Here is a 14,623-nt window from a genome sequence, read left to right as displayed (position 1 = left end):
ATCTGAGCCCTTCAGCAAGGCCCTTAACCGCAGCTGCTCCAGTAGCACTTGTATGTTTCTTTGGACGAAAGCATCTGCTAATTAAATGTAAATGCTATTCAGTCCTGTAAACATGCAAGTGATATAAAAAATCCAACATGGATAAACACTGAGTCACAGCTTCCACTGATAAAGATCCTGCTTCCGTGGGGAGGGAGGGAGGGTTTTTCTCCGGTTTTTCAGAGTCCCGTCAGTATGATGCACAGAGAAAAAGTTTTAATATGTATAATGCATGTACAATATATGCATCATGTATTACATATAATCTTTAAAAAAGAAGAAATCATGTACAGATAAAGGAATATGAACCATTTTTATCCATTTTAAGTCATCTTCATTAAATTCACAATTCCTGAGTAGAGCTGATGCACAGAGTGCAGGCAGTACCACCTCCCACCAGTAGGAGTCAGCACTTTGTGCTTTCTGTGTTGGGGGGAATGAATGTACGACAACATGCCCAGCTTCTCAACAAGTGCATAATTATGGCATTTCAGAGCTTGGGCCAGTCCAAGAAGATCTGGTCACAATGTAAGGGAAAGTTGTTGATTATAGACCGATAATATTCTGATTATTGGCTTAGGAACTGATATTTTTTCCAATGAAAATTAGTCACTTTATCCTATTTATTTGATTATGCTGGAGAAATTGAGGTCAAGTCCCTACATGGCCACGTTCCCTGTGATGTTTGAGAATAATTTCCTAAACGGGAAAAGTCTGGTGCTCGAAGATAAAACATGAGCCCCAGCTAAATTAATTTCCTTCTAATTGCATCCACCCTCAGTAGAGTTAACATGGTATCTCAAGTAATATAGTGCTGGCTGAGAGAAACAAAGAAAAATTTAGACATTCGGCACTGAAGGGGAGTGACAGTCAGCTCGCTGATTACTGCTTCAGGAGGACATCTGGAAAATAAGTCAATGAGGGGGCAACAAAAAGCCCTCATTGAGTGGTGGGTGGGTGGGGGGTGAACCGACGAGGCTGGGGACACGGCAGAGTTACGGATCCGCCTTATATTCCTCTGTTGAGATCCAGCTCATGGGAGGTTTTCTTGCATAAAATTGTTCTGAGAGCAGAAGGGAAAATGATTGGTTCAGGCAGATAACCAATCAGATAGAAGAGGAGGTGGGTCCAAGGAACTAGAGGAAGGCGGGACCAAGATATCTGATTGGTTATCTTCCACCTGGATTTAGTGGGACATGCGCCCAGGTTGGGCAGTCGCTCTCCCCTGAGGTCCATCATGAGCTACGTGTCATTTCGTAATCCTCCATGTCACAGCAAATTCTAAAACGCCGATTTGCTTTAACAGGTTTTCCCACCCTCCCTCAAATAACCAATGGGTTCCAATACACCTCATTATGTGATAATTGTGCAAAAATACCCCCCCCCCCCCCCCAATGTATCTCTAGCAGCAATGTCTGATGTTGAACACTCCACCTCCATGACCATCCGGCACCTGCACATTTCTGCAGTTACATCTCCAGCTCTTCTCTCTATGTAGATCCCAGAGTGAAGTCATTTCCAGTTACAGCTTGGCCTACAATACTTACATCCATACGTTTAACCTTTAGAACAAAAATAACTACAACGCTCTAGTCCGTGTTTGTATTTCTATATATTTTTCTTATTTCTTGTCAGGAAGCCAGCATGGGAGGTGAAAGCACATTGTCCCTCATCAGATTCGCCGGAAGATTCCACACAGTAAAGGTGGTCAGCAGAATTTTGAAAGTCGAGGTACGTACTTCCTGTAGGTGACCCTGATGACCCCCCAAGTTCATTTCGCCTAAAGAATTATAAGAAATTTTGGAGTCGGACTGAAAAGTAAACAAAGGAATGAACCCAGTTGCTGTTCTCGAGCAGCCGATGAGCAACATCAGAGCATTCACGGTGGTAGGGCGTGGCCCAGCGCGTGTGCATACACGCCGTCAGTCCTCCGGGTCTCCGGCGGTGGGAGGGGTCCTTCACAGCAGAACACAGCAGCGGCAGAACCTCTGACGGCCCCCCCCGACAGACGGGGGAGGAGTGATGGGAGCGAAGTAGGCATGCACTTTGATGTTTGGCAAATGGGTCTGAGGAAGACAGAGAGATGAGAAGGAGGAGTTGGAGAGTTGGTGTGGTGTAGCGGCACAGACTAAACGGTTAGCTAACTTGCGCCAATAACTTTATGCTGCTGTTTACTTGAAAATAAGGACCAAAACTAAATAAATTAACAATCAGTGCAGTGAAATTTATGAAGGTTAGGAGTGTATGACGGCATGCGAAACCATGCAGGTCAGTGTGGATGTGCAAAGCCATGTTGAAGTGTTTGTACAGCACAGGGCGGAATGTTAGAGTACAGCAGTCCCCCGGTATCTGTGAGTGGTACGTTCCAAGACCTACCGCCGATAACTGCGAACCATCTGCGGACCCCATATATAACATGATTTTCGTGTTAGTACATATTCATATATAATGCAATCTAACACACTACATTACAGTAATAGTAAATTCCACGTTATTAAACTAAAGTACAGTACTGTGCACTCTCAGATGAAAGGGATTCTCACGTTTCAGCCTAATTCTCAAGAGATGATAGAGAGATTTAAAAAAATATGTATCAGGGGATGGTGGAGCGATGAGAATCATGCTTTTAATACGTTTTCATAACACTGTGACAACGAGGCAATCACTGGAAATGCTAGAAGCAGACTGCATGCGAGTTTCGTGGGGAAGCTCTTCACACTGAATAAGTGTGAGTATTTGTACAGTGCGGGAAAATGTGACACTGAATGAATATGAGTATCTATATAGCGCAGTTCACACTGAATGGACGTATTTGTGCAGTGTGGAAAAGTATTTCACACTGAATGAATATGAGTATCTATATAGCGCAGTTCACACTGAATGGACATATTTGTGCAGGGTGGAAAAGTATTTCACACTGAATGAGCATGAGTATTTGTACAGCGCAGGACAGCATTTCACACTGAAGGCATGCAAGCATTTGTACAGCATGGGGAAAGCATTCCATACTGAATGAGTATTTGTACAGTACGGGAAAGCACTTCATGCTGCATTAATGTGAGTATTTGGCAGTGCGTTGGCGAGTATTTCAGTAACACCAGGCGAGTGTGAGGGTTTCGACAGCACATCAAGGGCGTGTGTTCCTGTAGCGAGTGAGAGTAACCCACCCGGAGCCTCTTGATGCCAGCGCGGCTGATCTGCTGGCAGTCGTAGAGCTCGATGCGGTCCAGGCTGTGGCAGACTTTCAGGTGCTCCAGGGAGGCGTCGGTGATCAGAGGGCAGTTGTCCAACTCCACCACCTCCAGCCGATCGTGGGCGCATGGCGCGCAGCCCAGGTGTCTGATGCCGTCGTCCGTGATCAGCTCGCAGTGGGACAGGCTCTGGGGGGGGGCGCAGAGCCAGCGAGCACGTCGATGTCATTCCCGGAACGACACGCATGATTTTCCAAACAATTCCCCCTTGTTCTGTACGTCGGCCTCCATTCGCGGTGCAGATATTTAAAGTTCCGGTTGCTGTGTAATTTCCATAATAAAGCTACCAGTATATTTCAAGATCAAAGCTCACTGCTCTATCGCTTCTACTCAGGCCCCAAAGTGGAGCGGCTGACTTACAGTGCCGCGTGGGGCGTGTTGTTCTGTGTCTCCTCTCTCTCATTCAGGCCAGCGGTGTTTTTGTGATTCAGTCAGACACATATTCCCAATAGGCTCGGCAGTCAAAGCAATTAGCAGATCTGTCAGCCACACAATATCTGCCTTTTTTCATGTTGCCCTAGATGAGAGGGATTGCTAAATAAACAAGTGAGTGGTGAGGGCTTCCATTTAGGTGAGCTATGTGGCAACTGGTGCATCGCGGTGTGTGTGTGTGTGTGCGTGTGTGTGTGCGTGCGTGTGTGTGTGTGCGTGCGTGCATGTGTGTGTGTGTGTGTGGTAAAACCTGAAACTTCCTTACTTGTGGGGACACTTCTTCAGGTCCCCATTAGGATAACCTCAGTTTTATAAAAATCTGTGAATGCAATAAAAAAAAGTAAAAGTGCCAAAACTATTGGCCAACTATTTTGGTTGGTTACTTATGGTTAAGGTGGGGTTAAGGGTGTTGTGATTGGAATTAGGGTTTTTCCCCATAGAAATGAATGGATAGTCCCCATTTAGATAGGAAGGCCAACTTGTGTGTCTGTGTGTGTGTGTGTGTGTGTGTGTGGGGGGGGGGGGTGGGTTGGACAAACCGGTGTCTGCTCACCAGGACCTGCAACCGGGGGCAGTGGATAGACAGCTGGATTAGCGTGGCGTCTGTGATCTGAGGGTAGAGAGACGGAGGGGTAGGGTCAGTCTCAGAGGCAGTGTTTATACAGAGCAAGGGGTGGAGTCATTTTGGTGGGTGGGGTTTCACTTGAGCAGGGGTGGAGTCAAGTTTGAAGGCGGGGTTTCTCATAGGTGTGGGTAGAGGCATGTCTCAGACTTCATCCAATGTAGGGAAGGAATCAGGCTTACAGGGGGCATCTTGGGGCGATTTTCCAGGGCACTTACCTGCACGCACTCTTCCAGGTCCATCTTCTCCAGCTCGTGACAGTTCTGACGGGGTAGGAAGAGTGAGGTTTAGCACAGCATAGGCCCGAATGAACAGATAAGCATTTCCCTTCTGTTTTTTGGATTTAGTATTGAGTGAGTGGCTGGTCTGTAAAACACAAACTTCTAACTCTGTAACTCATCAACGCGGCTATAATTGCACTGGCGACGGCAGGCAGGTATCGCGCTAAAGAAAGCGAGAGAGTGTGCGGTCACCTGTGAGCGTGCGTCTGAATGACTCAGTGTGTGGTCACCTGTGAGCGTGCGTCTGAATGACTCAGCGCGTGGTCACCCGTGAGCACGAAACCAATTGGTCTGAACGCAATACAGAGCGATTACATAAATGGCGGATGACACAGTTGGGGGGAGACCCCCCACCTGTTCTGTCCCTAAAAAATAAATTATATAAATCCTTCCTTTACGACTGCTCCTCCCTGTGTGGATGGTACTTGTCATGTAAGCTATACAGTACATAAACAACGCTGGGGGAGACTCACTCGGGCCAGGGTGGTGAAGCCCACGTCTGTGAGGTGGAAGCAGCGGGCCACCTCCAGTATCCTGGGTGGGGGGGAGAGGGACAAAGGGGAATACAGAAAAACATATGGCAGGAGCTTAGAGAACCCCCCCCCCATTTCATCGTACAGTGGACTCTGCCTCACTACATCTCCATAGGCCATAGTGAGGACCCAAAGCCGGGGGGGGGGGCACAGGGGATGAAAGCTGATTGGCCCCCAAAGTGTTCCCTCCCCTGTCACTCATTTGATTCAAAAAATATCATTGGCTATTGATAAGGCTGCCCCCTCTGCATTAATTATAGCTCTTCTTTGGAGTAGGTCTCCCACATTAAAAATCCTAGAATGAGCCCTTCCAGAAAGTGAGGCCTGGCACCATTAGTGCACCTAGATAAGCCCTGGGCTTTTTAACGCGGGAAGCAGGAACGTCTCGGTACCCGGAAGCTACGGAAGGGGCCGCTACCTCAGACAGGGGCAGTTCAGGCCCAAGGCGTTGAGGATGACATCCGTAAGGCTGGTGCAACCGGATACGCAGAGAGTCTGCAGCCGGGGGCAGCCCTGGCAGACGGCGACCAGTCCCTCGTCCGTGACCTGCTGCTCCGGTGGGGGGGGAGACAGGAATGGAGCACATGGGGTGGGGGCAGTGTCAGCATTTTGGGTGCAGATTGTATAGCGGCAACGGGAGATGATGAAGACACAATGTCTCAGGTGGTGGTTGGGGGAGAGGGACACTCGAAAGAGCAATTTTTAAACGGAAGGGGGGGGGGCGAAGGTGTAGGGGAACTAAAGTCTGTGGGGGGGGGGGGGAGTTTAAATATGAAAGAACCAGAAAAAGAGAGAGAGAAGCTAGAGGGAAGGACAAACAAAAGATAAAAATATCTCATCCAGGCTGGCTTCACGCAGCGTTACTTAACATGTCCTGCAGGGGGACACGGCTTGAATTCACCCCCACTGCAGGCGGCGGGGGCCGGCCCTGGCGCTTACCGAACACGTCTGCAGGTTTAGGGTCAGCAGGTTTGCACAGCGGGTCCCAATGTGCTTCAGGGCCTCGTCCCCCACCTGCGGGAGGGGCAGGGATGAGGAGGCGGTCAGGCGTGTGGGATGGGCGTGGCCAGACGAGTTTGGTCTAGTTGGGGGGGGGGTACCTGTGTGCAGCCCTTGAGGAACAGTCCGCGGAGTCCCGGGCAGCAACGCACCAGCGCGTGTACTCCGTCTGTGGACATCTGGTCACACCAGGAAATGCTCAGGTGCTCCAGCAGGGGGCAGCCCTCACTGCACAGAGGGGGAATGAATCCAAATGGAATGCACGTACCCCCCCCCATTCCCCTCGGTTGCTACGCCCTGGCCGATGACGCATCCTGGACTAAGGCTTACGTCTGTTTCATGAAGAGTGTGGCATCCTTTAATGGGGCCAAGTAGGGGGGGGGGGGCTGCTTAGCAGATTCAGGATGACCTCCAGTGCGACCCGCATCTGCGGCGTGATTAAATAAGCATACTCCAGTGCTGAGGTTACGCCCTGGAGCAGATGCGTCCCTGAGCTTGGAATTCAGACCCTTGGGGTTTTAATATCTCAGAGGTGAGCTGCCTGGGGAGTCGTCGGCGTCCACGTCACATGCCCTGTACAGCAGAGGTGGAAAGTTCAGGCCCAAACAGCACAAATCCAGCTTTTCTTTTCAACCAAACTGCTGATCATAAAGACTCATTTTCAGAGTACTCAACTGGTTGGTCTAAATACAGGGCACCCAAGCGCTGCTAAAATGCTTTAACACACTGTCCTTTGTAATTCTGAGGGCAGAACGACAAATGATTGGTTCAGAAAGATAACCAATCAGACTGCAGAGGAGGTGGGTCCAAGCTACTGGAGGAGGCGGCACTAAGACATCTGATTGGTTGATCTCCCTCCCGTACTTGCCGCCCCGCCCCACCCCCCCGGAATCAGCATCCTTACTACGGGGACACGCTCTCAGTCCCACGAGACAGAAAAACCCTTACAAACAGACATCCTGGGGGCGCCGCTACAAGACATTTTACCCCCCTCTTCTAATTATCATCAGTTCTGGAGATGTGGGTTAAAGGGCTGTAGATTGCAGTGACGTTGAAGTCGAGGCGGATCCTCATAAAGGCAGCAAAAGGAGCGTACGTGTCTTTGGGCACGACCCCCCCCGTGCGAAACCCTAACCTGAGTGCTTTGAGGGACAGATTAGTGATGGAAGTGCAGGAGGACAGGTCCAGGTGCTTCAGCTTGGGGCAGAACTTGCTGAGGCTGGTGCAGGTCCTGGGGGAGATGGAGGGAGAGGAGCAAAGTGGTCTAAGGGGACTCCTGGTAACTCCACTCAGGTAGGTAGGTACATAATGTCATCTCAGCGTCTCCGTCAGCTGTCTCAGGGCAAGAACTCAGTTCAGTCAATAAATGTTCACATAGAGATAGGAATCGGATAAAATTATACAGTAGCGTCCCTCTATCCACAGTTTGTTATCCATGGTTTACCGCATCCGAAAAAAAAAATAATTAAACGTTTAACGATGTCTTTTCAATGTTCCTCCGAAGGCATGACTTTCACCACTCCGTCATCCCTTAACATGAAGTTTTATTCATCGTTCTATTGTCTCATGATCATTTAAGCTAAAACGTCAGACTCCCTTTATTACCGTATTAAAAGCTGGTAATGTCTTACTGTTCGTACACCTTTATGCAAGTACATTTGGGGTGACGACTGTACAAACATTATGTATTAATTTGATAGAAATATTCATTCTTTTGTATATAAATAAATGGATAACGTGATAACAAGACCCATTAACTCCATTAATGAGAAAAACAGACATGATGAATGAATATCATGAGTATTCTGCGTTGTCTCAAAAACAGGAGCCTAAGACAACGACTGGCATAAAGTTTCCTGTTATAACCGTGCGGCCGATCCAAAGATCCAGTCATTATTTGTGCCAAGGAGACTTAACATAAGCTGGGGTTGGCAGCCCGTTTACTGAGATGATGACTGTTAGCGTATAGAGAACGGGGGGGGGGGGGGGGTACCTGTGTTCTATACTCACATCACGGCTACAGGAGGTCAAGGCAACGCTGCCTTTCATCAGCGGGTGTCTCAGAATTCCCCAAAATAACATGATCTTGTCCCAAACTCTACTGCAGGCAGGATGGGGACAAACGGCCCTTCCTCCTAAAGGAGGCCAAGATGTCTGTGTCAGTATTGGCCCCCACCCACCAAACGGGGGCTGGGGAAGTTCAAGGGGATCTGGCATGTAGGAAAAGTTTTTGGTGGTCACTGGATTTACTTCCTGAGCCAACAATCATGCCACACTTTCTCTGAACCTGATGGGGGGGGCATATCAGAATGCCATCGGGGGCTTAATAAAAGTTGCAAAAGTTGATTACTGGGGGGGGGTAAAAGTTGTCTTCGTTGGCACACAACGAAGAGCTTGCACAATAGGTTGTGATCATTTGTTTGTCTTCTTAGCATCTTTGGGTGATTTTTTTATTTTTTTTTTGGGGGGGGGGGGGCACAGGTGGTGATTAGGATACCACCACTGGTTTGAGGAGACGGGACCCGGACTGAGAGATCCACAATCAGCTGATCCACAATCAGACCCAGTCCCAATCCTAGAATAAACCTACATGAACCCAAAACTAGTGAACACTCAGCCAATCCAAGAAGCCACAGATTGGCACAGAGTTTCTGAGGATCTGTGGAAGGGGGCCGTCCGACCCCCCCCCCCCCCAAAGCACAGGCACACTCACGTGTCGGTGATCTTTGTACAGCCGTTGAGGCTGAGCACCTCGATACTCCTGCAGTTCTGGGCGAAGATCCTGTTGGAGAGCAACACGCGAACTGAGCATGTGCAAGGGCCCCCCCAAGCCGGGACCCCCACCCTCCTGCCCAGCATGCCCCGCTGCCTACCTCAGCGCACCGTCGCCGACGCCCAGGCAGCCCCTGAGGCTCAGCTTCCTCAGGAAGCCCCCACAGCGCTTAGAGATGTTCTCCACCACTCGGCCCTGTGGGGGGGGGCAGTGAGGTCAGCAGGACGGGTGCCAATAAGTAAACCGTGAACGCCAGCATGTGTGCTGCATTGACCGATTTACAGTGTCAGGGTCAGCAGGCCCGCCACACATAATTCCCAAGTCCCCATGACACACAACCCCCCCCACACTTCCCCAGTTGCCCCCCCTGGGCCTGACGGCACTGCTGGTCTGAAACCTGAATACAGGTTTGATATCCTAAAAACAGGGGGGTCGGAGCAAGAGGAGGAGCCTTTCTGACCTCAATGTCTCTCTGAAAGTCAAATAGGTCGATCTGCTGCCAGGTGCTACCATCCAGGGCAAGCATGTTCCAGGCCTGGGGGGGGAGAGGGGGAGAGCTGAATAAATTATTATCATCAAACTAAAGCTGAAACATCTCGCCCCTTACCCATGAACACATAGATACCCATGCAAACACTCATATTTATAAACACACACACACACACACTCAGGGTGTCCCTGCATCATGACAAGAGGGGCATGGCTGCCCCTCCCCGACCCCCCCGACCGCACTCCCAGACACTCTCACCCGCGAGACCTGGGCACAACGGCACAGCGACACCACGTCCAAGAAGGAGAAGATTCTGGAATGAGAGAGAGATGATCAACGCACAGTTGGGGGGTGAGTTGTGATTCTTTGTGTTTTAATAATCTGGGTTAGTGGGGACTGGAGGAAATACAGATTCCAGATTATTCCAGATCTCTAGTGGCAGGAGATCTTCAGGACATCCTGAGGGTCCTGATGTTACGCTACGAAACATGAAGCTATTTTGGTAAATGTTTAACAGAGAATAGAAACTGAATTCAGACCAGGAGGAAGCCCTCCTTTTCAGGAAAGTTCCTCATTGGAGGCTCAGGTGCTGCTGTAGACAGTCGCAAGCCTGGGGGGTCTAAACCACATGCTCTCCATCTTTGAACCAGAGTAAATATGCATAAATCTGCCCCCGGGATCCCGCCCCCCCCCTCTCCCCCAAGAGAAGCAGTGTCAGCCGGTGTGTGAGTAAAAAAAAATTAACCAGGACCAGCGTCCATTCAAGCTTCACCATCGATTTAAAGTCGCCTGCTGGCAGATGAACGGGTGTCTGGCAACGGCAGGAAGTGGGGTTAGGCATTGGGGTTAAAGCATGTGGTCCGGGGGGGTTCAGAGAAACCAGTTTGATGATGAATGCAGTTTGATGCATAGAATTCATAGAATGCTGAAGCATTGAGTTCCTTACACTGGAACTAAGGGGTTTTATCCCAACCCCTGAAAAATAACCCCATACCATTATCGCTCCTTCACCAAACTGGTAATGTTCTTCTGGTATCTGCCGAACCCAGACTTCTCCATCAGACTGCCAGACAGAGATGCGTGATTCGTCACTCCACAGAACACATTTCCACTGCTCCAGAGTCCAGTGGAGGTATGCTTTACACCACTGCATCTGACTCTTGGCATTGTGAGGCTTGCATGCAGCTGCTCAGCCATGGACGCCCACAAATGTTTGTAAAGCTGACGGCATGGCTGGGTGCTTGATTTTATACACCTGTGGCGATGGGCCTGAATTCAGTGATTACGAGGCGTATTGCAGTACGTTTGTACATATAATGTGTCTGATTTTGTGTGCAAAAAGAAGCATTCAAATTTACCTGCACTCACAAATGACAAGGAGCATTTAATCTCATTAGCATTTAGCCCCGAGAGTGTGGCTATGATCCACAAACCAGTAAGCACTTCAGGAACATGCAGGTGGACAGCTCACTCCTGCTCGGAAAAGAAAAGGGCACCGCAGGCAAAGAGAGCCCATGGTACAGCGACGACTCCCAACATGCTCACCGTAAGAGCAGCTCCTTGGGCAGTTTCCTGTTAATGGCCGCCTCGTCGATGTTCGAGAACATCTAGGATGCGGGGATGAAGCGGCTGTGAGGTCACCCTGGCATTTTAAACCAAACACTTTCCTTTCTGGGCAACTGGCGTGACTCATAATACCGGTCATCTGCCCTTCAGTTAACCGGGTTTTATGTGAAGGAAGTTGTTTAAAAACCTGTCAAAGATCTACAAAGCATATTACTAATAAACGCTAATGAATACTTTTATTTTTGCTCTTAATACATCATAACCTGTCTAGCAATATTTTTAACACATGTATACCAAAGCCAACTAAACAAATATAATCCAACCTTTAACCAATTTTCCAGTAAATTAACTTCTATACATTTGTAAGCACTTGGCTGCAGCATAGAAGTAACCATGTAGGAATTACTCGCATAATTCTTAGTTAGCAGCTCCCTCCAGTGACCGGCCTGTTCTGTCATCCCTGCTGGCTTATACCACGCAAAGCCACACGGATAGGTTCCCCCTCCTTCTGACTCCAACGTTTCAATGGCGGCGTTTATGCGAGGGGAAATGAGGCAAGCAAAGCGACAGATGGAGACTCGTGTCCGTGACAACTCCTAAGACTACAGCCTGCTCTTAGCTCCGAATAAAACGAATATACTTAATTTCTCTACAAAACTTTTTTATCTGTTCTTATCGCTCTTATGCTGCTAAACTGTTTTTTTCACTATTTCTGTAATAGTGACAATAAAGATCTATCTTATGTTACTGAACGAAAAGTTCTGTCGTAAGCGTTAACAAAAACCCCGTGTTTGACAAATCTGGCAATGAAAGGGTGACTTTAGATCACTCAGGGCGATGCATACAATGCCATTTACTATACATGTAGCCGAACTTACACGTACCCTAATTTAAACACGGTTAATCGTTTTCTGTTTTCTGATATATTGGGGAATCCGGTGATCAAATCTGAAGATATCTGATTTACTATAAAAAAAAAAAAAAACGTATCTGTAAAACCTATACTATTTAATTATTGGGTAAAAAGCTACTTTGCACATTCATGTCGCAGTTGTCGGAGCATAAGGTACGGCGCAGCTCTCCTTGCCAGTCATCTGTTGCACTATTAAAATAAACAATCACATTATTTCCATTATGCTTGGGGAACAAAAGAAACCTGTTAACAATCACACTTTGAGTAACGATAAAACAGTTTATTACACGATGTATACAACGAATACAAATGAATTGATATTGTAACGCAGAATAACGTTTGGGATTAAATAAATCGTACAGTTACATTGGACATTAACAGCTGACGTTATAAGGAAAAGCAATGTCACCATTACTTATGGTGACCTGCTTAATCTGTCGTCACTAATACGGAAAAACAACTTTTACTATTCAGAGTTGGGCGTCTCTGGTCATCAGGATACAACTAGTCAGTTTGTACCAGTAAGTGTCCGTAATCGGCACTTTAAACACAGAGAGCCATTGAAATTCTGCACTTAATAAAAACACGTCGGACAGAGGGGAGAGCAGTTAAGGTCCGTGTTTGTTAAGGCGATCGGCAGTAACATCCCTGACGCCGTCGTTTCGCAGACAACGTGGAAAAAGCTGCGGCTGTTATTAAAAGCGCGATTAACGCGCCTGTTTGTGCGAAAACCGTCAGGCAAGAATGTTCTGGTATTAACGCGAGTACGGCTTGTTATTCCCAACGTGATCGGACCCAAACCGAAATCCATCAAAATAACCTAATAACCAAAAACACCTACCGCAGTCTATCTAATATAATCGTTTTTATTGAAATACCGATAACTCTCCTAGCTATCTCGCTGTGCCCAAGTAAGTAATTATTTCCGCTTTGTTAGTCTAACACGCCAATTAACACGCCTTTTAATCCGGCGACTGTGCTCACCTCGAATCGGCTGCGCGACCCCCCGCTCGCCTCCTTCCCCATCTCGGACAGCGAATTATCCGGTCCAATTCAGAACAGAAAACCCAGTGTCACCACAGCAGTACCGCGCAAAAAGCGATTCGCGGACCCGCTTCGGGTTCACCATGCTGCCGATGTCTCTGAAACTGCTGCTACAGACAGTGTCTTTCCTTCAGACGCCAAAACAAACCCCTCTTATATCATTTGCTCAGAATCGCTCTGTCCCTTCCCTCCTCCACCCTTCTTGTAAGTACATTATATAGTTTTTTGACCATCTTGGTTATGTACCCTGATACATAAGGGCATAAACAGCGGACGTGACACCATGCCTGCCTGGCGTGGGCTTGTTTTGATATGACAGTAGTGCTCAATTGATTAGTTGAGGTCATTCCTATTTTTTTTTCTCGTCTCTACATCACTTCACGTGATGCGACCCGCACCCAAATACTGTTTATATACCACTGCAAATGCTCTGCACTTACAACTCGTTTTGCCAGGTTGTAATTCAAGTACGCAGTTCTAATCCTAATCATCCTAATCCTTTTGTTCACGCATATTAATTATGTCGTATTTCTGAGAAATTTTACATTGATAACTATGACTGTGCTTAGAGATATTTAAAAAGGAGACCTAGTTTTCTCCGTTATCATCAAATACAAATTTATTGAGAAGTAAGGATTTGATAAGAGAACTCAGATGGATTTAACTACTGGCAAGTAAAAATGAAAACTAAGGTTGAACAGCTTCTATCAGGATTGCTTTCTGCTGTGAAATATACGGCCACTGTAGATGAAGAGAAAAAAACACCGAAACGGTACACAGGGTGATGTCTAACATCCTTAACGACAGACAACAGTGGGTAGCAGTTGACCAACTGGAAACGGCACCTGTGTGGCTTGTCAACATTCCTTTGAGTAACATTATATCTACAACTGAATTTACACTTAATTTGTTTAACATCCATGCAGGTTTTTGCTTTACCTGTGGCCTTGGTATACAGCATGATTGCTCATCCTTTTCACAGTCCACCACTTACAAATATAGCACTTTCATATAAAAATGAAAAGGCATATGGATCTGAGGTGTAACTCTTATCACTGTAGCTGATAAGATCTAATGTTTAAAACATTAAGACTAAATATAGTCTGTCGTTATTCCCCATAAACATTATGTACATACTATTGCAACAAAGTGTAAAGAACAAGAGATACACGGCAGTATTGTGTTAAAAGCATTTATTTACATGTACCTTAGTCTGGTAGAGACAAACTACTGAGAGCCTTGCTTGCTTTTCTTGTGGCATCAGAGCAGGTCATAGGTTTTGCAATTATTTAAAGTCAACTCCACCTGACACATGACTAAGGAAAAGACGACGTCCAGCAGGTCATACAAAAGCACGAAACGGAAAGTAGGGGCCCCTTTTGGGAACGACATTCCTGTCTGCTGCTGCTGCAGCCTCACACGATGTTTCTTGCTTTCTGTGGTGGGCTGTTGACGACTCGCGGAGTGAGATTTGCTCTGATACCACATGGGGCTACTATACCTCTTATTACTGAGTTACTGTTCAACCCAAAATGAAATCATAATCAGAGTTGAGTAATTCAGGTCCAGAGAGAAAGTCCAGACTGGAATTTTGTTTCAGCCAACCAGCTGAGTACTGTGCGGCTGCCACTTTATGCTCAGCTGCTTAGTTGAAACAAAATCCCGGTCTGGACTTTTACT

The 14,623-nt window shown here is 47.4% G+C and overlaps 1 protein-coding gene across 1 annotated transcript; it reads right to left on the bottom strand.

Annotated features, from left to right (window-relative positions):
* Positions 1-233: 233 nt before the first annotated feature.
* fbxl20 (F-box and leucine-rich repeat protein 20) lies at positions 234-14,104 on the bottom strand. The gene is made up of 15 exons (XM_049003137.1): positions 12,884-14,104; positions 10,966-11,027; positions 9,679-9,733; positions 9,391-9,465; positions 9,031-9,125; positions 8,871-8,939; positions 7,293-7,388; positions 6,259-6,385; positions 6,098-6,172; positions 5,577-5,707; positions 5,099-5,159; positions 4,563-4,607; positions 4,276-4,332; positions 3,207-3,419; positions 234-2,105 (listed from the first exon to the last, which is right to left on the bottom strand). The coding sequence occupies exons 1-15, from the start codon at positions 12,923-12,925 to the stop codon at positions 1,998-2,000; spliced, it is 1,311 nt and encodes a 436-aa protein (XP_048859094.1). The 5' UTR covers positions 12,926-14,104; the 3' UTR covers positions 234-1,997.
* Between the last annotated feature and the right edge of the window lie 519 nt (positions 14,105-14,623).

This window comes from Brienomyrus brachyistius, unplaced genomic scaffold (genome assembly GCF_023856365.1).
Source record: "Brienomyrus brachyistius isolate T26 unplaced genomic scaffold, BBRACH_0.4 scaffold75, whole genome shotgun sequence".
Taxonomy (NCBI): Eukaryota; Metazoa; Chordata; class Actinopteri; order Osteoglossiformes; family Mormyridae; genus Brienomyrus; species Brienomyrus brachyistius.
This window is presented reverse-complemented; position numbering and strand designations above follow the sequence as displayed.